The 26158-nt window shown below is 41.7% G+C and overlaps 1 protein-coding gene across 8 annotated transcripts in view; it reads right to left on the reverse strand.

Annotated features, from left to right (window-relative positions):
• Nucleotides 1-26158, reverse strand: part of LOC106092475 (FH1/FH2 domain-containing protein 3) — a 419829-nt gene that overhangs the window by 116364 nt on the left and 277307 nt on the right. For all 8 annotated transcript variants that reach the window (XM_059364068.1, XM_059364063.1, XM_059364048.1 and 5 more), the window contains one exon: nt 18238-18347. In XM_059364068.1, coding sequence (XP_059220051.1) covers nt 18238-18347 — 110 coding nt within the window. The remainder of the gene's footprint in view (nt 1-18237; nt 18348-26158) is intronic.

Consider the following 26158-nt stretch of genomic DNA (forward strand, 5'->3'; position numbering starts at 1 on the left):
GGTAAGGATCTTGGGGTTACGGCGATGTAGAGGTCCTCGGAAAGAGCGAAAGTTACCGATTATAGTCTGCCGGGGCAGCAGAGGCAGCCCACATAAGAATTCACCACTATGGATTCTCGTGGTCGATGGGATTCTGGGGAGACTTGAAAGGCCACTTTGGAATGTTCTTGAAACTCCGAGATTCTGTATACGGACCTCGGGGTTACGGCAGTGTAAAGGTTTATGCCAGAAAGAATGAGTTGGACGATAGAATTCTGTGGAGACTTGTGGGACCATGGTTCAGGTTGTGGGTCACGCTAACAACCAGATTATTCTTGCCACTCCGGCAAGTTCATTGAATTCTGAGGTTCTTGATACGGATCTCGGGGTTACAGTGATGTAGAGGTCCATGGGACGAGGGATAGTGACCGATTCTTGTCTGCCGGGGCTGCAGAGGCAGCCCACATAAGAATCCACCACTATGGATTCTCGTGGTCGATGGGATTCTGTGGAGACTTGAGTGGTCATGGTTCAGGTTGTGGGTTTACGCTGACAACCAGATAATTTTTCCATTCCGGAAAGTTCTTTGAACTCTGAGATTCTGTATACGGACGTCGGGGTTACGGCAGTGTAAAGGTTTATGCCAGAAAGACTGGCCGATAGGATTCTGTGGAGACTTGTGGAGTCATTGTTCAAGTTGTTGATTAATGCTGACGACCAGATTATTCTTGGCACTTTGGAAAGTTCTAGAAACTTTGAGGTTCTGGGTACAGATCTTGGGGTTACGTCGGTGAAAAGGTTTATGCCAGAAAGACTAAGTTGGTATTGTTGTCGAGTAGAAAGATGACCGATTTTAGTCTGCCGGGGCTGCAGAGACAGCCCACAAAAGAATCCACCACTTAGAATTCTTGTGGCCGATGGGATTCTGTGGAGATTTGAGTTGTTAAAATTCAGGACAACAAGACTGTTCTTGCCACTCCGGAAAGCTTTTGGAACACTGAGTTACGGCGGTTTAGAAGTCAATGCCAGAAAGACTGAGTTGGTCTTCTTGTGAAGGGGAAAGGTGACCGATTCTAATCTACCGGGATTGCAGAGGCACCCTAGGAGCTATCAAAGCCCGTAAGGTTATTTCAAGTTATTCTGGATAGTAAATTGAAAAGCTTTCAAGGATTTTTTTTTTCGGACCAACTGCACAAACTACCCAAAGGGACCATGTGTGTGGTCCCTGATCATAAGGTGTGACAAGTAAGGAGTGGGCTGAATTGCTTGCAATAGAAGTGGTAATTCACCTCCTAGTCTCCATAACAGATATTTTTCAGCTTCTACTACATGTCTAAAACGGACTTCCATTACGTTACAAAGAAACGTGGCATAGTGGGCCAAACTGCGAAAAAAAATTAGAAATCAGTCCACAACATTTTACCTTTTAATCTGAGCGGTAAAAAAATGTTCTAGACATTTGTAGAGGAGGCCATAGACGTTATATGGAGGCATGGGTATTTGTGAAAGCAGACGAGGCAGTACTTGGAGTGTTTGAGAGAAAGATTCTTCGTAAAAAACATACATGGTCCAGTTTGCGTTAATGGAGAATAAAGCTGTATGACGATGATAGCATAGTTACACATATCAAATGGATGAAGAAGCTCCAGCAAAGTAGTCTTTTGAAGGCAAACACGGTGGTACACGCAAACCGGAATAACCAAAAGCCCGATGGAAACATCATGTAGTGGGAGACACCTCAAAATTTGTTGTCAGAGATTATAAGATGTGCGCAGAAGCTATTCTACGTTCACCTAGTGGAACAAATGTTCTGTCATAGCCAATTAAAGTAAAGTGATATGAGCATTGGCGACGCCTGTTGAACTACACGGATCTAAGAGATAGGCAATTAAGGAATCACAATGGGCCTTACGGCCTTAGCGGATACCTAGATATCTAATGTCAGGTATCACCCTCTTTCTGCGGTGCAGTGGGATGCCACCGTTACGCATATAAAGGGCGATTTTTTTAAAGCTATAGGAAAGTTTTTCAAAAAAAAAAAAAAAAAACGTAAAATTTAGAACAATTCATGAAATCTTTCTTTGAATCGATAGTACGGTCGGGGCACATAGTTTAATGATTAAAGATCATTTCATGCAAATATTGACCGTGACTGCTCCTCAAATGGTCCACCCCCTTAGTTAAATTTTGACATACTCTTTCCAACATTTCGGCTGGTATCTCACCAATAAATGCTTCAGTCTTGTCTTCCAATGCGTCAATTAAAGCGGGCTTTTCTGTATAGACATGAGTTTTAACATAGCCCCACAAAAAATGGTCTAAAGGCGTTAAATCGCAAGACCTAGGCAGCCAATTGAATGCTGCAGAACGTGAAATTCGCCTCTCAATAAGTCCATTGTTACGCGTGCCGTGTGGCATGTGTCAATGTCTTGTTGAAACCACATGTCATGCAGGTCAAGCTTTTGCATTTTGGGCAAAAAAGGTTGGCTTTCATCTCAGAGTAGCCCTCACCATTCACAGACACTTTACGATTCGCATCATCTTAGAAGAAGTGCGGTCCAATGATGCCACCAGCCCATAAACCGCACAAAACTGTGACTTTTTCTGGCCTTTGATGCCTTTTGCCTTTGATTTTACGTACCCATTGAGCCAAAAATGAGCTTCGGCAATGGAATGGAAGAAACTCGCAATGAACTTTCTTAACAGAGAACGCATTTTGATAATAAAATTCAATAATTTGCAAGCGTTGTTCGTTTGTAAGACGATTCATGGACCAAACTGAAGTTTAACAGTAAAACGAAACACGAATCTATGTTGCCAAAACGACTATAGCTTAAACATCACCCTTTATGACAGATCAACCTATAACGCTAAACACTTGGGTTCGAGTCTTGGCGAGAGCAGAAAAAAAAATGTTATTTGTGGGCGTTTTTTACTCCAAAGCTTCTTTACGAAAACGTGTCACTCAGCGACACACCATTCAGGCTTTTTAAAGTTCCCCTATAATATAGCTGTTACATTAATTGAACAGCACTCATTGATATGAAAGAAGTCTCGCCGCGGATCTCTAATGGAATGTTTGTGGACAAATTGTAGCAATCATTTTATGGAGTTACAGATTGGTATTTCTAGGAGTTACACACTGAAGCAAGGTTTGGTGGTGGATATAAAAACTGAACTTTCATCATATCAGCTAAAATGTGTATAAAATTTTAAATATTTCATAGCACTTTTCCTTCACACACATTGCCATAAAGCTAATAAAATTTATAACTTCTCTTGTCTTCTTTTTCTGATCGCCTGTTGTGTAGAAATCCTTTTTTCAGCCCTTTCATGGGCCATGACATCACGTCGGAGTTTTTTTCGACGGCTTGTGTTTTGGCGCAACAAAGTATGACTTTAATTTAGAATTACCTTTTCAATGCCAGAAAAATGTCTTCCAAAGATTTATGGCCCAATGGGCTTTTCTGCTGCACATGTAAAAGGAATTTCTTGTTATATGGCTTAGACTGCACTCCGATTACACATCAGTTTGCCTTTTTTCACAGCAAAAAATTAACAAAAAAAAAAAAAATACAAAAAAAATTGCAGATGGTCACACATAAAAACGTTGACAGCTGAGGCAGCAACATAAGCCAATGCAGCAACAAAACAAATCAGCTTAAATGCAAATTAAACAACAGTATGTGCATACAAAGTGAGCAAATGAACGCTAATAAGCGCTTGCACATGCGCCCAACTCTAAACGAGGGGCGGCAGTGAAATATTACTTAAACAAAAGGATATTCAATGGGCGTGCCACAGTCAAAGGAAGATATATTAACAGGCATTGCTTTTTCTTTTTTGAATTTAATGTTGTTATTGCAATAATTTTGTAATTCTTTCGAAATATTCATATCCGACGCTAAGAATGTCCATATCTCTGCTTAATTGTTGTTAAAATCTTAAACGATGCAGCAATGTGCTGTTGTTTATCTGTATGTCTGTCTGTAATCACTCTATTGTTGTAAAAAATTAAGCAATTGAATTGAAACTTTGTGCTGGGAAAGAGAAAGGGATCTAAATCTCAGCGTTGTAATGTTGGATCTGTCTGCGGCGACTTGACTCTATGGGCCCTACTTGCATCCCTCAACCCAAAGGAGCTGATTGGCTTGCAAGTGAGTGTGCAAATCTTTCCCTGGTCTTGATAATCGATTCGCATCTCTATTATGCCCATTACGATCTATGATTTCGATGTAGGTTAGGTTAAGTTTATGTGGCAGTCTGCCATCAAACTTTAGACGCTTTCATCCATTGTGATACCACAGGAACAGAAGAGGGAAGACGCCTTCTTGATTTTACCTTTAAACCATCCAGATGGCTTTAAAAACCCAACAACATGCGAATGTTCACATCTGCTAAATCAGACAGGTTCTCAAAGAAATGAGAACCTAAAGTAGAACTCCTTCTAACTGCTAGTGCGGGACGCACACACAGAAGGTGTTTTATAGTCTCTTCTTCTTCGATGTCCTCAAAGCTTCTGCAAAATTCGTTTCTGGCAACCTTCAGTCTGTCAGCATGTTTTCTGATTAGACATGATGGACACAATGACTGATACGTCTGTTCTAGCCAGTGACAGCAAGGCGGTAGACCTCTTCAAGTCTAGGCCACATAGTATTGGAATGCTAACTGCCTCCTCCTTGTGACCATCTATCATTCGTTGTCCTTCGGCCTGGTTCTGAAAACTTTGCTTACATGTCGTTAGAGGCATACCCACAAATTCCAGTGTCCCTGGAATGTGTAGGGTAGTACCTAGTCTCGCAAGCTCCTCCTCTTTACAATTCCCTTGGATAACTCTGTGACCCGGCACCCAGAACAGGTGAATTTTGACTTGTTCAGACATCTCGTTGAGAGATGTGCGACAGTCGAGGGCGGTTTTTGTGTTCAGAAATACGTTCTTTAGGGATTTAATGGCTGCCTGAGAAGATATTTATGCCAATCGTCTTAATGACATTATATCTTAGCCATTCCACCACTTCCTTCATTGCAAGGATCTCCGATAGATACACACCTTTTTGATATGACCTGTTCTAGATCTTTAGAGTACACACCAAAGTCCACCTGGTCGTTTAGTTTGAAACTATCCGTATAGAAATCTATGTAAATTCTATTCTCAGGGATATCGCAGTTCCAATCGGTTCTATCAGGAACAGTGATACAGTACCTTTAATAAAAAGGGGCTCAGCTAGGATGAAACCTACACTGCCAGAAACATGGGACATTGTATCAAGGACAACACAGTGTCTGTAGCCGCTACATGACCAAAGAGCAAGCAACCTTAGCCTCACGATAGTGGGCAATCTAGCCACAATGTCCAGAGGCATAAGATGTAGCATTAAATTCAGTGCATCAGATGGTGTTGTCCTCAGTGCGGCTGTGATGTACAAACAAGCCATCCCTTTGATCCGGTTAGGTATTGAACAGTAAGTGGACTTTTCAAGCGACGTCCACCAGACCACAACACCATATAGCAACTGCTGTATAAGTCCAATACATGACACGCGGTCTAAGCCCCCAACTTTTGCCAACGGCTCTCTTTCAAGTGTATAAGGCAAGAGTTAACTTTCTTGCCCTTTCCAAAATGTTGGATTTGAAATTCAATTTCCTGGCCAGCAAAACATCCAGGTATTTTGCGCTTTCTGTAAATGGAACATTCTCTCCTCCCAAGGAGGCAGGTGCCACTGTAGGCAACTTGTATCTCTGCCAAAAAGAACTACTTCCGTCTTGCACGGATTTACACCTAGACCACTTTCGTTAGCCCACTTCGCAGTTGCACGTAGAGTTTCCTGAAGTATATCTCTTAGAGTGCTGGGAAAGATTTCTTAGAGTGCTGGGAAGGATTTCTTAGAGTGCTGGGAAACCTTTAGCTTCTTCCACTGAGCGAAGAAGCTCATTTTTGGCTCAATGGGTATGTAAATAAGCAGAATTGTCGATTTTGGAATGAAGATCAGCCAGAGGCATTGCAAGAGCTAACAATGCATGTGGAAAAAGACATGACCAAAGAGCAGTTTATGTGCTGGTGACATCATTGGACCGTACTTTTTCAAAGATGATGCGAATCGTAACGTAACTGTGAATGGTGATCACTATCGTGAGATGAAATAGAACTTTTTTTGCCAAAAATGCAATAGCTTGACTTGCATGACATGTGGTTTCAACATGACGGTGCCACATGCTACACGGCAAGCGTAACAATGGGCTTATTGAGAGGCGAGTTTGGTGAACATTTTATTTCACGCTCGGGAGCGTTCAATTGGCCGCCTAGATCGTGCGATTTAACGTCCTTAGATTATGTTTTGTGGGGCTATTTTAAAGCTCATGTCTATATAGACAAGACGCATTGGAAGACAACATTGAAGCATTTTTTCGTGAGATACCAGCCGATATGTTGGAAGTAGTATGCAAAAATTTGAATAAACGGGTGGACCATTTGAGGTCAGTCATGGTCAACATTTGCATGAAATAATCTTAAATTGTATGGACCGCAGTATCGATTAAAATAAAGATTTCATGCATTTTTCTGAATTTTTTGAAAACAAATTCTATAGCTCTTAAAAAATTACCCTTTGTGACCCATATGTAATCGCCTGATTTTCCTACGACAATTGTGCAAAGAATTTGGGGAATTCGATCCGTGGGGGAAGAACGGGCCGAACTTTACCCACTCTTTATTTTTTTTGTTTTGTTAATAAAACCCAGTTTTGACTTGACTCGTTTTGTTTTTTTTTTTTTTTTTTTTTTTTTGAGAATCCCGACTAATCCCGATTTATAAGATTGAGTTTCCCGACTTCCTGGCAAGTCCAGTTATAACCAGGGCTGCGGAGTCTAGCCCGGAATATAAAGCCGATGTCTAGGGGACAACCGTTCTAAACTCCGAACCAAATTCCGACTCCGGCTTAAGAGTGCGACTTCGGCGTCAAAAACTTGAATCCGGTCGAATCAGCAGCAATGGATATAACCTCGCAATGTGAGATATGGCCGCGTACATAAGAATCCTACAGGTAGGGGCAAGCGTTCTCAACACCGTACCATGCTCCGACTCTGGCTCAATAGTTCGTATCCGGCGTCAAAAACTCGACTCCCGTCGACTCCGCAACCCTGAATATAACTTGGCGCTGTGAGATATGGCTGCGTACATGGGAATCCTACATAATGTAATGTGTAGTCTTGACAAGAATGATGAGGAGGAGGCGAACAAACACTTGCTCGGGTCTACAGGTTCACAGGCAACAGGTAGTTCACCTGTGATCTTGCTGATCTTGCAGACGTGTCTCTAGAAAGTCTTCTCAGCTTCGTGGATAAAATATGAATGTTTCGATGGGGACGCTGCAAAATGTATGCGTCGCAGAGCAGGAGCACTGTTTAACACTCACCGAGTAGACACCAGGATGAGCATGAACTGATGCATTAGGGAGGCTGATACGTGAGGGTGTACCAGATAGCCAAACAAGATTCAGCCTGATCGACCGAAAATCGTATCTTACGGTTAATTTTTATGGTGCGGCTTTTTTGAGCTGAAGGGTTTAGACCGCGTGTCATGCATTGAGTATATACTACAGTTGTCAGACCTATAATGCTATATGGTATTGTGGTCTGGTGGACGGCGCTTCAAATGTCCACCAATGCTCAATACTTAACCGGATCTAAAGAATGGCTTGTTTGTGCATCACAGCCGCACTGAGGACGACACCATCTGATGCACTGAATTTAATGCTACATCTAATGCCTCTGGTCATTGTGGCTAGACGGCGACCACTGCCGTCAAGTTAAGGGAGCTTTCTCTTGGGTCATGTGGCGGCTACGGACACTGTGTTATACAATATCCGATGTTCCAGGCAGTGTGGATTACACGCTACCTGAGCCGCTTTTTAATAAGAAGTACTGTACCACTATTCCTGAAAGAACCGATTGGAACTACGGGATTCCTGGTAACGGAAGTTACATAGACTTCTATACGGATGGTTCCAAACTAAACGACCAGGTGGGCTTTGGGGTGTACTCTAAAGATCTAGAATTGGTCTTATCAAAAAGGTTACCCGTTCACTGCAGTGTGTATCAAGCAGAGATCCTTGCAATTAGTGTACTACAATGACTAAGATATAATGTCTTAACGACAATTGGCATAAATATCTTCTCAGACAGCCATTAAACTCCTGTAGAACTTATTTCTGAACACAAAAACACGCCCACGGCTGTCGCAGATCTCTCATCAAGATGGCTGAACAGTTCAAAATTCACCTGTTCTGGGTGCCGGGCCACAGAGATATCCCAGGGAATTGTATAACGGACGAGCTTGCGTGACTAGGAACTGCCCTACACATTCCAGGGATACTGGAATCTGTGGGTATGCCTCTGGCGACATGTAAGCCAAGTTTTCAGGACCAGGCCCGAAGGACAAGGATTGATAAATGGCCACAAGGAGGGTGCTGTGAGCCAACCAAAACTATGTGGCCTAATCTAGACTTCAAGAGGTCTACAGCTTTGCTGTCATTGGCTAGAACAGACGTCTCAGTCATTGTGTCCGTTATTACAGGTCATTGTCTAATCGGAAGCATGCTGATAGACTGAAGGTTGACAGCAAGGACTTTTGCAGAAGCTTTGAGGACATCGAAGAAAAAGAGACTTTAGAACACCTCCTGTGTGTGTGTCCCACACTAGCAGTCAGAAGGAGTTCCACTTTAGATTATCATTTCTTTGAGAACCTTTCTGATTTAGCGAATGTGAACATTCGCAAGTTATTGGGCGTTTTAAAGCGATCTGGATGGTTCAACGGTAGGAACTAGGAGGCATCTTCCTTCTTCTGTTCCTGTGGCATTACAATAGAGGAAAACATCTAAGTGAGTCTGATAGCAGACTGCCACTTGAACCTAACCGAACCTAACCTTCTTTGAGCTTTAATATCTTCAATGACATTCTTGAGTGGCCAAACATCCAGCACAAAGTGTGTGGTTTTTGAGAATGTATTGAAAAATTGGATCAACAGAATGGGCTACTGCAAGGACAACAACGTCAGTCATGTGAATTAAAAGGTGTTCCATAATCAAACGCAATTTTTGAGGCATTGCAATAAAGATGAAATCATTGAAAATAAGTAAGGACCGGCTAAAGTCGTTCGAAGCCGACCTTTTGATACCATACACCGTACACCACATTAGTTATACAGACTAAGTCATCGAATTAAAAATTAGTTCAAAACTTGATTTGTAAAATTTCGATTGTACAAATCCGTTGTAGGAGCCATGGAGTAAATCGTTGTGCAACTTTTTGAGAAGATCTATTCAGAAATCTCATTTGCCAATCATTTGGGCAAAATTTTGTGAGAATCGGTTTATAAATGACGAAATAATTGCAAATTGAGACCAAATCGGACGGAACATATATATGGGAGCTATATCTAAATCTAAACCGAATGCTATGAAATTCACCAGTTATGGCGGAACTTATAGAGATAACCCCTAGTGCAAAATTTCGTGGCAATCAGTTTACAAATTACGATATAAATGCAATTGTAGTACAAATTGGAAGAACATACAAATTCATATCTAAGCCGATTTTTACACCCACCACCATAGGATGGGGGTATACTAATCTAGTCATTACGTTTGTAACACCTCGATATATTCATCTAAGACTCCATTATTGATCCTCTCGACGTTCTGAGTCGATCTAGCCATGTCCGTCCGTCTGTCGAAATCACGATAGAGGTCGAACACGTAAAGCTAGCCGCTTGAAATTATGCACAGATACTCCATATCGATGTAGGTCGTTTGGGATTGGAAATGGGCAATATTGGCTCAGATTAGATATAACTCCCACATAAACCGATCTCCCGATTTGACTTATTGAGCACCTAGGTTAGGTTAAAAGTGGGTGCAGGTATTAAATCGCCCGATGACGGTAATCGGCTTGTTGTGCGCTCTAAAAACTATAAAGCAACCTCGAAAAAGAAACTTTTAAGTTAGGAATTCCGTGCTACTTACAAAATCCTTAATTGTTTCCAATACCACTCCCCTAAGTTGGTTCATGTCTGATATTGTGTCTCCACCTAAGTGCCGGTATGTGTTGGACGCGAAAGCCGGGCAATGACAAAGGAAATGATCCAACGTCTCATCATCTTCCCCGCATGCCCTACACATGCTATCACTTGCCGCAACGATTTTACATAAGTGAGATCGTAGTCCTATGTGTCCCGTTATGATACCAATAGCTATACTGACCTCCTCCCCCATAGGATTTTCGCCGTCCTACCTACCGTTTCGCTGTTCCACAATGTTGCATGCGCTTTCGTCGCCCTCTCCCTTAACTCGGACTGTGTCGACCCGAAAGACTTCGGGTTAACCAAGTGTATCGACGGCAGTCCTCTGTCCTTCACCGCCAAATCGTCTGCCCTTTCATTTCCCCTTACTCCGTTATGGCATTTTGCCATCCTCAGAGAAGGCGTTAATCTCCTTTTTACACTGCATGACTATTCGTGACCTTTCCGTCCTGGTTGTTATTGCCTTTATGGACAATGATGTTCACACTCGACGTCCTCGCGTTAGCACCACACCACTTCACGCATTCCGTGATCGCCCGGATCTCCGCCTGCAGGACCATATTATGGTCAGGCAGTCCCTGGGTTACCAATATAATCCCCCGGGTCCACTCTGTCCTCTAATTTTGATCCATCCGTGTTACATGATCTTCCAGATGGCAATACTAGGGTTCCCTCAATTCAAGACTGTGCCGATGGCAGCAATGCCTCGCACTCGACTTCAAGGTTCATCTCAGGTATCCGATCGGAAACCTCTCCACTTCCTTGCAGGTTTCCTATCGTCGCCTCGATTATACCGCGATGGTATGAGCTGCTCCCATCCTCAATCCATTCTTTCATCGCCTTAAGTCTAATAGTCGTAGTGGCTGCCTCACACTTAATCTGTATGTCAATGGGTCGGATATCTAGTGCCCTAGTGGATGTGGTCCTCATAGCTCCGCCCATGCCAAGACAACATGTTCTCTGAATCTGTTGTATGGTCCTTATGTTGCACTTTTTTCCATAGCAGTCCACCAAACTACTGAGGCGTAAGTAAGTATTGGTCCCATCACGCCCCTGTAGAGCCAGTGGACTATCCTCGGATTCAGGCCCCATTTCGAGCCTACGGCAAGTCTACATAGTGCCCAACATCTGTGAGCCTTCTCAGTACGCTCCCGAATGTGACACTTCCAATTCAGTTTCCTGTCCAAGATCACACCTAAGTATTTGACCTTGTCAGATATCGACATCGTCTTATTGAGGAAACGTGGTGCGTTAAATTCGCCCACCTTCGTCTTCCTCGTGAACAGGCATATTTCAGTCTTCTCTGGGTTAACATTGAGACCTCTGGGTCTAGCCCAGTCATATGCCATATGCAAGACCGTTTCGGCCCTTCTGTATAGCTCGTTCGGATCCTTACCTCTTGGAAGTATTATAACATCGTCTGCGTAGCAGACGGGTTCAAATCCCTCCTCAGTCAGCATCCGTAATATGTCATTTATGGTGGCCACCCATAGGAGTGGCGAGAAAATGCCCCCCTGTGGCGTGCCCTGTGCCACTTTCTCCCTTATATTTATGCCATGGGACACACAATTTATCCACCTGTTCCTTAGCATATGGTCTATCCAGTCTCTAAACACCGGGTCCACCCAGTACTGGTCTAAGAATTGGATCAGCGTGTCGGTACGCACATTGTTAAAAGCCTCCTCGATGTCAATGCATGCCGCCAGTGTGCACGTTTTGGCATTGAAGGATTCTTCTATTTTATGCACAACCTCGTGTAGGGCAGTCTCCAACGCCCTTCCCTTGACATAGGCATGCTGTTTGTATTTGAACAGTTCGCTGGATGTCCTACTCTTGATCATGGTATCCACAATGCGTTCCATGGTTTTGAGTAGAAAGGACGTAAGGCTTATGGGTCTATAGGCCTTTGGTGTCGCATAACTTGCCTTGCAGGGCATGGGTATAAACACCACCCTTGTCTCCTGTCAGGCTTTCGGAGTATATGAAAGTTCTAGGCACGCTGTGAAAAATTTGGTCAGACGCCTCGTTTCCAGATAGTCTACCTCTTTCTGTAGTAACGCCGGAAATATCCCATCGGGTCCGGGTGACTTAAATGGTTTGAAGCTCCGCAAGGATTCCTTCACCATAAATTCCGTTATTATTTATAAACCTTCGATCAAGGTCATTATTCCAAGATTCTAAGTTCATCGGTATACTTATCAATGGGTCTATCTCTCTTTGTTCTGCATGTTACAATGTTTTCTTAAACTTATTTACCTTAATCCCCCAATTGACCATACTATTGACCATACCATATATTATTTCTCAATTTTATTAACCTATCCCCTTTCGTAGGACATGCGGGCCTTCAATGGCATTGGAAAATGTACACAGCTTCAATGATTTGTTATTTTTTCTTCACTACGATATGTGGCATAAAAATTGATATGAAAATATTTCATTGCCAAACGGTCATTAAATACCTTTGGAATCGAATAAAACGTTTTAAACCGTCACAAATAAAATGCATTCTTCTTGCTTGAGATGAGATGGTATGACCAAAGGCACAAGCCGACGCCATCAAGTCAACGTTTCTCCAGTGTGGCAGTGGCTTCAATTTCCTTCTCGTGCAACAAACCGTTGCAGCATCAAATGCCCACATACACACACACACACACACACACATAAAATGCGATATTTATAAATAAATTGCCAACAGACAATAATCGTTAATAAATTATCAAGTGAAAGGCATTTTGCAACTTGTTACTTTTCTTTACGGCCAACGGACGAGCCACTGGATGGACAGCCGGACAGACACTCATGAACAGGCCAAAAGAGTCTGGATGGCAACGAAAATTACTCCCACATATCAGAAAACGCATAAAAAAAGCGAAAACAAAATGTTGCACCAACAGAAAGGAGTAAAAGAAAGAGACAACCACCAACAGATGTCCAGTGGGGCAAACTGGCAACAAGACTGCCTGCCTGCCTGCTTGCCTGGACATTTAGACGCCTGTCTGCCTGGCAGCAACCTTCACATGAAACTAACTGCGCATGCTCAACTCAACCAAAGTGATGGGATTGCTTTCAACTGGCACTGGGAACAGGAAGCATTGGCATACGTACCATGCCATGGCATATCATTTTGGCCAAGACAACATTTTCATTTGGGGCCACCATATCTACATAAATTTTGTGGTCTGTGAAAGAAAAGTGGCATTTGCACGTTTGTGTGTTTTTGTGTCTCCGTGTTTCTTTTTTATTTTGGTGGCCCAGAAACCCAGTGAAATTTTGTCGCACTACAAATAATGCCTACGTCAATTGTCAACCTACAACAAAAATTGTTCAACCAAAAACGATTGCATCCCACCATAGCTTTGCCACAGAGAACATGAATGTCGTGTACGAAGCCAAATATCTTATGAATATGGCAAATGAAATTTTGCAGGAACCCCAAGATAAAACCAGTCAATCAAGGAAACGAAATAACTCAAATCCTTAAAATCTGAAGACAAATCTGACGGAACATCCGCCCGTCAGTCTGTTAAAATCACCATAGCGGTCGAACCCGTAAAGCTAGCCGCTTGAAATCTTGCACAGCTACTTAATATTAATGTAGGCCGCTGGGGATTGCAAATGGGCCACATCGGTTCAGATTTAGATATAGCTCCCGTATAAACCGTTCTCCCGATTAGACTTCTTTAGGCCCTGTAAGACGCTATTTTTGACCGATTTAGCTAAAATTTTCCACATAATATTCTGTTATGACTTTCAATAGCTGTGCAAAGTAGGGTCCGAATCGGTCTATAACCTGATATAGCTCCCATGTAAATCGATCTCCCGATTTGACTTCTTGAGGCCCTTACAAGCCACAATTTTTGCCCGATTTGGCTGAAATTTTGCATTTGGTGTTCTGTTATGACTTTCAATAGCTGTACAAAGTACGGTCTAAATCGGCCTATAACCTGATATATTGGGTTGCGCAAAAAGTAATTGCGGATTTTTCATATAGTCGGCGTTGAAAAATTTTTTCACAGCTTATGACTCTGTAATTGCATTCTTTCTTCTGTCAGTTATCAGCTGCTACTTTTAGCTTGCTTTAGAAAAAAAGTGTAAAAAAAGTATATTTGATTAAAGTTCATTCTAAGTTTTATTAAATATGCATTTACTTTCTTTTAAAAAATCCGCAATTACTTTTTGGGCAACCAAAGCTCCCATGTAAACCGATCTCCCGATTTGACTTCTAGAGCCCTTACAAGCCGCAATTTTTGTACGATTTGGCTGAATTTTGCATGTGGTGTTCCGACATGACTTCCAACAACTGTGCCAAGTACGGTCCAAATCGCTCTATAACCTGGTATAGCTTCCATGTAAACCGGTCTCTTGATCATCATTGTTCAATTCCTAGAAGCGTCCTTGATCTGACCATGTCCGCCCGTCTGTATGTCGAAAGAACGCTAACTTTCGAATGAGTTAAACTAGGCCTGAAATTTTGCACAAATATTTATTATTAGTGTAGGTCGGTTGGGATTATAAATGGGCCAAATCGGCCCATGTTTTGATAAAGCTGCCATATAAACCGATCTTGGGACTTGAGCTTCTAGAGACCTCAATTTTTATCCGAGTCGGCAAAAGTTTTGCATATATCGTTTTGGTGTGACTTCCAATAACTGTGCCAAGTATGTTTCAAATCGGTTCATAACCTGATATAGCTGCCATATAAACCGATCTCCCGATTAGACTTCATGAGCTTCTAGAGGGCGCAATTCTCATCCGATTTGGCTGAAATTTTGCACGTAATAGTTTGGTATCTCTTTCAACAATTGTACTAAGTATGGATCAAATTAGTTCATTACCTCATATAGCTGCCCTGTAAACCGATCTGCCGATTAGACTTCTTGAGCTTATAGAGGGCGCAATTCATATCCGAGGTGGCTGAAATTTTACACATATCGTTTAGGTATGACTTCCAGTTCTTATCCGAGCTGGCTGAAATTTCGCACATATTGTTGTGGTATGACTTCCAACAACTACGCTAAATATGGTTTAAATCGGTCCATGTTTTAATATAGCTGCCATATAAACCGATCTTGGGTCTTGACTTCTTAAGCCTCTAGAGCGCGCAAATCTCGTCCGATTTAACTGAGATTTTGCACGTAGTGTTTTGGAATCACTTCCAACAACTGTGCTAAGTATGATTCAAATCGGTTCATAATTTGGTATAGCTGTCATATAAACCGATCTTGTAGCTTGACTTCTTGAGCCAATAGAGCGCGCAATTCTCATCCGATTTGGCTGAAATTTTGCATGAGATGTTTTGTTATGACTTCCAATAACTGTGCTACGTATGGCGTAAATCGATATAGATCTTGATATTGCTGCCATATAAACCGATCTGGTATCTTGACTTCTTGATCCTCTAGAGGGCGCAATTCTTATCCGATTTGGCTGAAATTTTACATATTTCGTTAAGGTATGACTTCGAACAACTGTGCTAAGTATGCTCTACATCGGTGCCTAACCTGATATAGCTGCCATATAAACCGATTTCCCGATTAGACTTCTTGAGCTTCCAGAGAACGCAATTCTTACCAGATTTGGCTGAAATTTCGCACATATTGTTTTGGTATGACTTCCAACAACTGTCCCAAGTATGGTTTAAATGGGTTGATAATCTGATATAGCTGCCATATAAACCGATCTCCCAATTTGACTTTATGATCCTCTGGAGGACGTAATTATTGCTCAATTTGACTGAAATTTTGGAAGTGGTGTTTTCTATGACTTCTAACAGCCATGACGACACAGGTCCATTTTGGTTAATAACTTGATATAGCTCATATATGTTTGAAAAGTCATTCAAAAAATTTGACAAATGCGATCCATGATGGTGGGTATATAAGATTCGGCCCAGCCGAACTCAGCACGCTCTTACTTGTTGTGATTATTTTAGTCATTTAAATCTACAATGCAAAGAGATGTCCTTCTGAGACAGAAACATGGTATAGTTGAAGGCTGTAGAGAGGTAGGCTCGAACTAGAGTGTTACGAAAAGGTGCAAATATTGGCCTGCAAAGGAATCACGAGAGCGTTGAGATCTATACCTAGGGGTGCTTTAAGACAATGCTTAACATTTGAGTTCTATATTTGGAACTGTTCCGCCAAAGTTGCGCTAAGCGAGAGTTAGCTCGTCATTATGAAGGAAGACGACCATACGGCCATAGTTTCATTCTGGGGTATTGGCACTGCAGAAGGACTGAGGCTACCTAATATCGAGACCAGATAGGATCTTTAGGATTCGCAGTACTGAACTAGAGGATTGGTAGAAGATGGAATCAGTGAGAGGATTGGCCATGTTATCCCAGGCACTCGAAATCGATATGTCGCACAGTGGAAGAAAATCAAACAAATCAGAAATCACTGTTCCAAATTTCGGCTATATCGGCCCAAGACTTTAAATCAAGAGATCGGTCTATATGGCATCTATACCAACTCGGGACCAATCTGGGTCAAATTGAAGAAGGGTGTAGAAGGGCCAAACACAACTCACTGTCCCAAATTTTGGCAAAATCGGACAATAAATGTGGCTTTTACGGACCTAAGACCCTAAATGGGCGGATCGGTCTATATGGGGGCTATAACAAGATATAGCCCATCTTCGAACCTGCTTATGGACAGGAAAAGAAATTGTGCAGGGTTACAGCTCAATAACTCTATTTTTAAAGACTGTAGCGTGATTTCAACAGACAGACGGACGGACATAGGTAGATCGTTTTAATTTTTTTTGACGATCAAGAATATGTATACTTTTTAGGGTCGGAAATGGATATTTCGATGTTTTGTAAACGGAATGGCAAAATAAATATACCTCCATCCTTCGGTGGTGTGTATAATTAGATAGCTCAAATCTAATCGAGCAAGTGAAAGATTCAAAGCAAACTAACAGGACTGGCTTAAGGAGGACACCATCCTGGATACATTTGTAGAAGAGATACCCACTACATCAACCGGAAAAGCAAAAGGAAGACCAACAAGTAAAAAGGCATTAAGTTCGGCCGGGCCGAACTTTGGATACCCACCACCTCGGGTATTTATGTAAACTCCATTTCGTTTCTATCCTCTGAAAATTGGATAAATTAAGCACCCATATTCGGCACGGACATTGAGTGGTCTAATATATATGTCACTATTCAATTTTGCAGAACAAAATATTGGCCTTTTTGGCAGATATACCAATTATAAACCAAATGTTTGATACTCGGAAGGCATGTTGCATTGCTCACCAATTAGTAAATAGGTGGTAGCAGGTTAATCTTTTATGGTAACTGATGAGAACCCTGGTCGGCATGGTTCTAACATTGCATCGCTCACTAATTAGTGAGTAGGTGGTAGCATGGTAATCTGATGAGAACCTTAATTGGTCCGAAATCACGATATTTAACGATACGAAAAAAGAAAAATTTTATTATAATTTTTGAAATATGGAATTGAAATGATCGTGAAATTTAGAATTTGTTTTTAGTGAAAATACTATTTTTGGTAATGATGTCAATACTTTTTAAGAAAACATATATGCCGCAGTTTCAAACCTTCTTAAATTTTTCTGTTATGCTACACTCCATAACTAGGCCAATATCTTAACAAGAGAGTAAATATATTTATTTAGGGTGCTTTTTTGCCAATATGACTGATTGCCTGAGTTTTGTTTCTTTCTTGGTCACTCTCTATCCATCATCAAATGACGGCCAAAGATTACCATCGAATGCAGTTTGGCTGTTAAACTTAACGATGTTGTTTATGAGCGGGGTTCAAGGTAAATTACATCAAGTTTAAAGTCTTCGACACAGAAAAGTGAAACCAATACTGAAACTTAAAAGCAACAAAAAAAAAAAAATAACGTGAAAATGATGAACAATAACCATAACTTATATGGTTGTGGATAACATCATGCCCTCAATTTTGATGGGGCAATTTCAGTTTAACACCTTCCTCTTTTTTTGAAAGGGGGCAAAACACGTACACTTTCTTCAATATGGGTTAAAGCTGTCAGTAGTTTAGTTTGGTTTCAAAGCCTTCCATCATAACTGCCACACAGACAATCATTGTTAGGAATGACGGTTTTAGGTGAATTTATTTATGGAAAAATGAAAGGATATGACCTGGGAAATGGGTTAGAAGGTTTTTAATTTAAATGCCGCTTACCTAGAATTAAGGCCTTCAATTTCTTCAGCCTGTTCGGCCAATGAGGATTCCAAATCCAAATAAGCACCATAATCACCATCTTTGTAGACTTGTATGGCTGCATCATCAATCTGAAAGTAAAGGGAAAAATTAGATGAAATTAAATTTAAGTTGAATATAGACTTTGGAAGATGGCTTTTTAATAAAAAGTTAATAAATTGAAGTTTTTGACATTTTCGGCAGGTAATTGAATGCTTTGACCTATAAAGGTAATGCTATAATGAAAGAAATGTTTTTTAGGTGTAGAAAAAAACAAATAACGTGTTCGGCCTGGTCGAACCTTTGAAACCCACCACCATGGATTCTTCTAAAAATATACATAAACTAAACTTGAAGGATATACATTAAATTTACCTACGACATTTCGGGCAAATCGGGCAAAAATTTAATCTTCTAGGAGTAGTAGAAGGCTATTCTGGAGATGCGTTTGTGCTCTCAGATTACGTTGTTGTTCGCCCCGGTCGAACTAACACGCTTGTACTTTTTTTAAACTTTTTTCGTGATTTTCTCTTGAGTCGTGAGTGCCGCGTTAGCGTCTCGTGAGTGTTTCGTGATTCGTGGGGGTCTTGTAAGTCGTGATAAGTGTCGTGAGCATAATTTTACTCACTTACACTCAGGCACGAAGCATTTTAATTCAACCACGGCCACGGCAGGATCATGTGATAGTGGATCAAAGGGTTCGAATGGGTATACGATTAGGCCGTAGGGGCCAGAGGACTGCCATCAATAAGCTTGATCAAAGCGAAGCCTTTTGTAGAGAGCCACTCAGACCGAGTTCAGCGCGTGAGCAAGAGACACGCAAGCAGCACTGTGTAGCTGTGAACTGTGAAGTGACCGGTAGGAAGACGAAAATCCAATGGCGGGATCCAGATCCAAAGCAGACGAGGCTATTACTGAGAGAAAGCTCGAAGGTGGTTACTATAGCTTTTGTCATTATTGCAAGTCACATAGGACTAAGGGGCGCACTAAATAACATGCGCACCCTTTTGTCAACCAAATGACAAATTTGTCCATGAACATTCAATTAAGGAACAGGAGAAAACTTTTCACATATCAATGATTGCTGTCCGATTCAAGTTTAAGCTCAATGATAAGGGACCTTCTTTTTTATAGCCGACGAATCCGAACAGCGTGGAGCATTGCAACACCTATTTGGGGAGATGTTTTTACATGGCATATACTGGCCACAAATGTCGCCAGCATTAAGAGGCGAAAGCCACTGCAGAACATTTTTTTCTGATGTTCCCGGCAGGATTTGGATAGGTGGATATGGTAACCCCTGCGCCACGGTGGTCTCCTTTTTTTAACCTTACCTAAACTAACTTACTCAACGTCACTCCGTTCGGAGTCATCGCAAAAAGGAGTTTCGATACTGCCTAGTCAGATTGAAGTCCAAGTAAACGTGACTGGACTGAAAATCAACAAGGCAGCAGGTGCCGATGGGTTGCCAACTGAACTAAACCCGGAGTTGATACTTTGATGAGACTTATGCATCAGCTCGTCCGCGCGATCAGCACACTATGAAGACATGTGCGACAGAATTTGCCAACTACAGAGAAATAAGTCAGCTTTAAATCGCATTCAAGATACTCTCAAGCGTACTGTGTAAAAGATTACAATCTAAAGTCAATAAAATCATTCGGCACAATTAAAGTGGCTTTAGATCAGATAAATCTTATATTGTATATAAAAATCTATTTGTGTTGTTTGTTTGTATGTTTGTGTGTTCCTTATAGACTCAGAAACGGCTGAACCGATTTTCTTGAAATTTTCACAGATGGTGGATAATGACCCCGTGGTAAAAATAGGGTAAATTTTTTAATATCTGAAGGGAGGGCGGACCCTCCCCCTTACCCTAATTTTCAGAAACGCCAGATCTCTGAGATGGGTAGTGCGATTTAAGCGAAATTTTGTGTGCTCTCATATAGTACCCTAAAAATAAAAATTTGGTATCCAAATTTCGGATGGGGTACCTAGGGGGGCTGCCCCACCCTAAAACCTACCAAACTTTCATTTGAACCAATCACCACAATATGGGACTCAAATGAAAGGTATTTAGGATAAGAAAACGTATCTGATAACCAATTGTCGGACCAAGAGCTGGGGGATTACCTCAAGCCCCAAAACACCCCTAAATCGGACATATTTAGCGACCATGGCATAATGGGACTCAAATGAAAGGTATTTACTAGTAGAATACGAATCTGATATCCAAATGTGGGACCACGTTTCTGGGGATCCACCCCTTCCGAAAAACACCCCCAAAACAGGACTTATTTACTGACCATGGGAATATGGGGCTTAAATAAAAGGTATTTGAGTGTAGAATACGAATGTGATATCCAAATATGGACACTTGATATTCAAGTGTTTGGGGGGCCAAAAACATCCCCCAAAGGGGACAAATTTACGACCATAGCAATATGGGGCTCAAATGAAAGGTCTTTGGGAGTAAAGCTCGAATTTGATATCAATATTCGGGAAAAGTGTCTATGGGGCCACGCCACCCCCACAACACCACCCAAATAGTAAGTATTTTCTGACTACTGCAATATGAGGCTCAAATAAGAGGGTATTTAAAGTGGAATACGAGACCGATATATATTTTCAGGGCCAACTCACTGAGTGGCCTCCCATCCCCCAAAACACCCCCCAAGCCGGTCATGTTTGCCGACTATGGAAATATGGGGCTCAAATTAAAGGTATGTGGGAGTAAACCAGGTATCTAATATCAACATTAGGGGCCAATTGCCTAGCAGACGTCCCGTCACCATAGCGACCCCCAAATAGGACGTATTTGCTCACCAAGACAATTTGGGTCCTGGCACAGTTGTTGGAAGTCATAACAGAACACTACATGCAAAATTTCAGCCAAATCGAATGAAAGTTGAGGCTTCCAGGGAAATCGGGAGATCGGTTTACATGGGAGCTATATCAGGTTATTGACCGATTTAAACCGTACTTAGCAAAGTTGTTGCAAGTCATAATAGAACACTATGTGTCCAATTTCAGCCAAATCGGATGAAAATTTAAGGTTCCAGGGTCTCAAGAAGTCAAATCGGGAGATCGGTTTATATGGGAGCTATATCTAAATCTGAACCGATATGGCCTATTTGCAATCCTCTACGACCTACATTAACATTAAGTAACTGTGCAAAATTTCAAGCGGCTAACTTTATGCGTTCGCCCTCTATCGTAATTTCGACAAACGGACGGACTTGGCTAAGTCGACTCAGGATGTCGAGACGATCAAGAATATATATACTTTATGGGGTCCTTGATCATTATTTTGAGGTGTTACAAACGGAATGACTAGATTAGTATACCCCCATCCTATGGTGGTGGGTATAAAGTCAACCTCTCCGAACCGAATGTTTGAGAGAAAGATTCTTCGCTAAATTTATGCATGAGTCTGCATTGATGGTGAATATCGGCATCATATGATAGATATTGGAGCAATTGTTCAGAAGATCAAGACGCTAGGACACTCTATTCTGATTTCGGCCGGTGCAACAAGTGCTCTGTTCTCGCCAGTAATTGAACCCAGGCGTTTAGAGTTATAGGCGAATATGCTAATCTCAGCGATACGGTGGCCCCCTTTTTATACCCACCACCGAAGGATGGGGCTATTTTCAGTTTGTCATTCCGTTTGCAACACATCGGCATATCCATTTCCGACCCAATAAAGTATATATATTCTTGAACGTCGTAAAAATCTCAGACGATCAAGCCATGTCAGTCCGTCTGTCTGTTGAAATCACGTTCAGACTTCAAAAATAGAGATATTGAGCTGAAACTTTGCAAAGATTCTTTTTTTTTTTGTTCAAAAGCAGGTTAACTTTGAAGGTAGGCTATATCGGACTATATCTTGTTATAGTCCCCATATAGACTGATCCATCGATTTAGGGTCTTAGGCCCAAAAAAGCCACATTTATTATACGATTTTGCTAAAACTTGGGACAGTGAGTTGTGTTAGGCCAGTCGATATCTTTTTCAATTTGGGCCCGATCGGTCCAGATTTAGATATAGCTGACATATAGACCGATCTCTCGATTTATGGTTCTGGGCCCATAAAAAGCGTATTTATTGTCCGATGTTGCCGAAATTCGGGACAGAGTATTCTGTTAGGCCCTTCAACATATTTCTGCAATTTTTTCTCAGATCGGTCCATAGACCTGCCATATAGACCGATCTCTCGATTTAGGGTTTTGAACCCATAAAAAGCGCATTTATTGTCCAATGTCGCCGAAATTTGGGACAGTCAGTTGTGTTAGGCCCTTCGACATCTTACTTCAATTTGGCTCAGATCGGTTCAGATTTGGATATAGCTGCCATATAAACCGATCTCTAATTTAAGGTCTTGATCCCATAAATGGCGCATTTATTGTCTGATTGCGCCGAAATTTTCCACAGTGAGTTGTGTTAGGCCCTTCGTCATCTTTCTGCAATTTGACCTAGATCGGTGAAGATTTGGATATATCTGTCATATAGACCGATCTCTTGATTTAAGGTCATGGGCCCATAAATGGCGCATTTATTGTCCGATTTCGCCAAAATTTGAGACAGTGAGTTGTGTTAGGCCCTTCGACATCCTTCTTCGATTTGGCTCAGATCGGTTCAGATTTGGATATAGTTGCCATATAGACCGGTCTCTCGATTTAAACTCTTGGCCCCATAAAATGAACATTTATCCGTTCGTTGCAAATCGGACCATATTTCGATATAGCTTCTATGGGGGCATAAATTATACATTTTTCACCAGACTATAACGAAAGGTGGTTAACATATATTCCCGAGGTGGTGGGTATCCAAAGTTCGGCCCGGCCGAACTTAATGCCTACTCTTAATTTAACTAACTTACAAAGAAGTCTCTGACAAGGACACTCCGTTCGGAGTCGGGGCAAAAAGGAGGTCCGTTACCGCTTAGTCCGAATGAAGTCCAAGTAGCAGTGACTCACCTTAGAAACAACAAGGCAGCTGGTGCCGATGGATTGCAAACCGAACTAAGGCCGAAGTTTAAACTTTGATGAATGGTATGCATCAGCTTGGCTGCGCGATCAGCATACTATGCCTCGTACAAAAGAAAAGAAGACAAGTCTCCAGGATTTTCCCAGTTTTCTATTGCAACACCTCCATAGATTTTTTATACACGTAGTTAGCATTATTCCCCTTTTATTTTCCGTGTTTCATAAACATTTTCTAAAGCTTTCTCTTTTCTGTAGAAAAGTTCTGCAAATGTTTGTTTATGATTAAAGGCAAAACAAAACGTTCCAGGTATTCAAACCACTTTCAATGAAATCCATCAGAAAGAAAAACACAATTATGACTATTTGAAAACATTTCCATTCTCTGGAGACGTACGTACACTTTTGGTATAGCTATGTCATGCTGCTTTAACTTTCGCTAAACAAAAGTTTTTCATTGGCGGCATATTGCAATCAAATATTAAGAATTGCAACTTTTTTAGCAGAAACAAAAAACCAGCAAAGAAAATGGCAAATCATTTGCTGCCATTTTATAGCAGAAAAACTCTAAACTGAAAGTAATTTTTCATCTTCATCATTAGCAGCAGCAGCAGGAAAAGAGAGAAAACGTTCTTAACATAATGTTGTCGTTAGTATTAGCCATAAGACGATAGACAACTACACATGGTGGTGCTATGTCTAGACATGGCAATGACTTTGAGCTGCAAAACTTGCACCCGGATTAAGAGTTCTTTCATATGTGGGGAAAAGTTTGTTTGTCCATTTGCTAAGAAGCTAAATTGTGGAAAAACATAATACATAAAGAATTTTTTTTTGTTCACACATTAAGAGAAGCTTAAACAGTGTTTGCTTTCCAGAGGTAATAACTTTTTATTCAGCTGTCCAAGCCTGGGTTTATTAACGTAAACTCCTTGAACGCCTCAGAAATTACACAAGTTTTGTGATAAGATTTGACTGACAGAACAAGAGAATTTACTATTATAAGCCATGCTCAATATCACAGAAGGTAGGAAGGGCTGAAGAAGGGTCTAGCCGATCTTATGGGACCCTACACTAATGGTTGTACTAAGTTCGGCCGGGCCGAAACTTGGGAACCCACCACCATGGATTCTGCTAAAATATGGGAGCTACATTTGGTTATAGATCGATTTGGACCGTACTTGACACAGTTGTTGGGAGTCATAACAGAATACTATGTGCAAAATTTCAATCAAATTGGATGAAAATTGAGGCTTCTAGGGGCTTAAGAAGTCAAGTCGGGAGATCGGTTTATATGGGAGCCATATCAGGTTATTAACCGATTCGGACCATGCTTAGCACAGTTGTTGAAAATCAAATTGGGTGATCGGTTTATATGGGAGCTATATCAGGTTATAGACCGATTTGAACCGTACTTAGCACAGTTGTTGGGAGTCATAACAGAACACTATGCGTGTGTAGCTCTCTCGCTCCTGTGGAAGTTTATCTGGATGACCTCAATCATAGGTCCACCAATAAATGGGCTTTTTGGGTGTGAGTGATGGTCTCATCGTCGGCACCCTGTTCTTTAGGCTACATTGAGTTTCCCCGTCACTGCACTGGCTGATGTTCCAATATTAGGATCTTTGCATATCCTAGTCTTCCGAATCTTGAGAAAGTCAGTAATGGTTTCATGGTTGGGTCCCTGTTCGTTAGGCTGTATAGAGTCTAACGTCCCTGCACTGACTGTGGTTCCAATATTAGGATCTTTGCCTATACTAGTCTTCTAAATCTTGTGTAAATGGGCTTCTTGGTCATGGTCACATCGTCTGTTCCACGTGCGTTAATGGGCATTGAGTTCTATGTCACAGCACTGCCTGATGTTCCAGCATTAGGATCTTTATACCTCCTAGTCTACCTAATATCGAAAAAGTCGTTGATGGTTCCGTCGTCGGGTCCCTATTCGTTATGCTGTGTTGGGTCTCTCTCCCCTGCACTGGCTGATGTTTTAGTATTAGGATCTTTGCTTATCATAGTCTTGAATATTGAGAAAGTCGGTGATTGTCTCCCAATATTGAGAGAGTCGTTGATTGTCTCCTCGTCGGCCTCCGGTCCGTCAGGTATTATCGACTGTCCTGCCTGATGGCTCAATATGAGCATATTTGCCTATCCTAGTTTTCCCAATATTGGGACAGTCGGCGATGATCTCGGCGTCAGCCCCCTGTTTGTTAGGTGGTATTGAGTCGCATGCCACTGCACGGCATGATGCTTTCATATGAGGATATTTGCCTATCCTAGTCTTCCCAATCTCGAAAAAGACGGCCTTGCTCCCGTAGCATGCCATGCCTTTAGTCTTAGCCAAACTTGTCACAGAGACTCGATCAATGCCCACCACAAGGAGAGTTCCTTCTTCTCCCTGTGGAAAAATTCTCATTTCTCCACGACAAAATCTTGGTTTTGCTTGTTTGAGACTTCCATCATGCGTTTCGTCGCGATTTCGCCGCCCACATCCTTGATGAAGGCCGTCGCCTTTTTGAGCTGTGGGATGTCCATCTTTCTCACAAGGTCGAGCTTTACGCCCCAGGGAGTGTGGATACTTCAAAAGAGCTTTTTGATGGTATCAATAAATTCCGCTGACGCCAAGCGCAGCGTTAAGATGTCTTCAAAATCTTAAGTAAATGGGTTTCTTGGGAGTAGGTGATAGTCTCATCGTCGGCTCCCTGTTCGTTAGGCTCCATTGCGTGTCATTGCGCTGCCTGATGTTTCAATATTAGCATCTTTGCCTATCGTAGTCTTCCAAATCATGAGAAAGTCGGCTGTGTTGAGTCTCCCGCCCCTGCACTGACTTATGTCTTCATATTGGGATCTCCGCTTAGATTAGTCTTTCCATTGTAGGGACAGACGGCGATGGTATCGTCGCCAGCCTCCTGATTGTTAGG

The sequence above is a fragment of the Stomoxys calcitrans genome, chromosome 1 (assembly GCF_963082655.1).
Source record: "Stomoxys calcitrans chromosome 1, idStoCalc2.1, whole genome shotgun sequence".
Classification (NCBI taxonomy): Eukaryota; Metazoa; Arthropoda; class Insecta; order Diptera; family Muscidae; genus Stomoxys; species Stomoxys calcitrans.